General features: G+C 34.4%; 1 protein-coding gene across 1 annotated transcript; it reads right to left on the bottom strand.

Moving 5' to 3' along the window:
* Positions 1-33: 33 nt before the first annotated feature.
* Positions 34-1,505, bottom strand: LOAG_15121 (hypothetical protein; the record flags this gene model as incomplete). The annotated part of the gene is made up of 4 exons (XM_003150613.1): positions 34-240; positions 645-779; positions 884-1,063; positions 1,347-1,505. The coding sequence occupies 4 exons, from the start codon at positions 1,503-1,505 to the stop codon at positions 34-36; spliced, it is 681 nt and encodes a 226-aa protein (XP_003150661.1).
* Between the last annotated feature and the right edge of the window lie 407 nt (positions 1,506-1,912).

The following is a 1,912-nucleotide window of genomic DNA, read 5'->3' as shown; positions in this document are numbered from 1 at the left end:
AGATTCAGAAAGTCAAAATTCGATTGGTTCTTATTAAGGCCCACATTCTCCTATTGTTTCACTCACCAATAACTTTCCAGCAAATGTTGTAGCAATTTTAAGTTTCAAATTAATCAAGAAGTTGCTCATATTTGCTTCCAAATGTCCCTCACGAATGGTTCGATACACTGCTCGATAAGAACTTGACAGCTGTGCTGAGCCTCCATGCAATATTATTTCCATGGTATTATTGTATTGCACCTAGAAAATTGGTACTAAAAAATTCATAAGACAAAACAACTTCTAGGAAACGGACAGAACAAGATAGAACAATTCAAAAATCTCATTCTGGACAGTAAAAAACTTTGTTTTTCTATTATATGCTACAATAAATATTTTTTAACCAATAAATTAAAATATGCAGAAGTAATAGAAGACGTATGAATTTTATATTTGTATCACTAACACTTCAAAGACATCATAATTGAGCTGGATTGATTCTGAGTAACTCTGTTATCTAAATCCGGAATTGTCTTTTCCGTTATCATACCCTCAGCTTAGTTATCGCTACCAACATTTTGATTAAATATAATTGAAATTGCCTATTTAATTGGAGAGAAATTCTTTCAGCACTTTTTCCATGTATTCAAAAATGTGAACCAAACCTTGTAACTGAATTTCGGGAGTTTTACATTACGAATTCGAGGCGTAAGGATTGAGACGTTTAATTTCATCAAAATACGTGAAAATTCTGGCAGTTCTTTGTTTTCTAGCTCCTTTTGGAACATTTGCTTCAGTCCCTGGAAAGTAATTGTCAACTTTGATATTACTTCCGAAGAAGATTGGTATCAGATGCTGCGACAGATGTTTTACTGATTTATCTGCACACTTTACAAAATCTTACCATTGCCCAGTAATTGATCATTCTTGGTGTTATTCGTACCAACATTCCAACATTTTTTTTCAAGTCGTTATCAAACTTAGCATTACCTTCATGGCCAACATTTGTAGATATATCTGTGGCACCCATCGATTGGTTAACTTCTGTATCTTGTTGCGCTCCTTTCTCTTCCTGGATCAGTTCCTGAGAATTTAAATAAAGAACTAGTACTGTTCTACCGTCGAATATGCTCATCAGGTTAGAAAGAGTGCTTGGAACGAACGGGTACCCTAAAATACGGCTTCTTTAGCTGTTTATCTTCAACTTGGATACTTTCCCTGTCAACCATTTACTGCTACTTTCACTATTCTTATATGCATACCGATAAAGTTTTCCGCTGGATAATTACTTCCTTGCAAAAAAAGTGGAGGAATGCAACAAAGATATGTGTCTATAACTTGAACAGGTTGATTTAACTGTTACTTACTTCTGAATTAGCTATCGCATTGTTTTTTCTAGTTGCAAGCGCCAAATTCGGAACATATTCCAAGGTTAATCCAACCGCACAGTTCGGTAGTATCAGAAGTATAAGATAAAATGTAGTGGATGAACCAATAGCAACTCTGATGTACGGTAGCGATGACATAATCGAAAATTACTTTTGCATTTAAAATATCAAATAATTTCGGACTGCAAAAACAATTATATTGGAAATAGTATGGTAAAGTGACTTGAGATTAAACGTCACAGAGAGATGTTAGTGTTTAGCAGTAATATTTCAAAAATATATTCAATGAACCTCATGGAACCGAAACATTACCCGGAAGTACCAATACGGGAAGGATGAATTTCTTCTTAAAGATGTTTCGGTTTTTCAACAATGAGGTAGCAAAAAAGGGGAGGGGAAGGAAACAATGTCATTTACATTTCTTTGAAGAAAATTGACAATCTTTACATCTTCTTATCGTCGTTCTTAAAACACCGGAAATGGTTGACAAGTGAAAAAGTAGATGAGCCAAACATGATTTGGTTCTTGGTGAACCACAAACATTT

This window comes from Loa loa (genome assembly GCF_000183805.2).
Source record: "Loa loa unplaced genomic scaffold supercont3.16, whole genome shotgun sequence".
NCBI classification, from domain to species: Eukaryota; Metazoa; Nematoda; class Chromadorea; order Rhabditida; family Onchocercidae; genus Loa; species Loa loa.
Note: the sequence above shows the minus strand (reverse complement) of the source record. Positions and strands in the feature narration are given on the sequence as shown.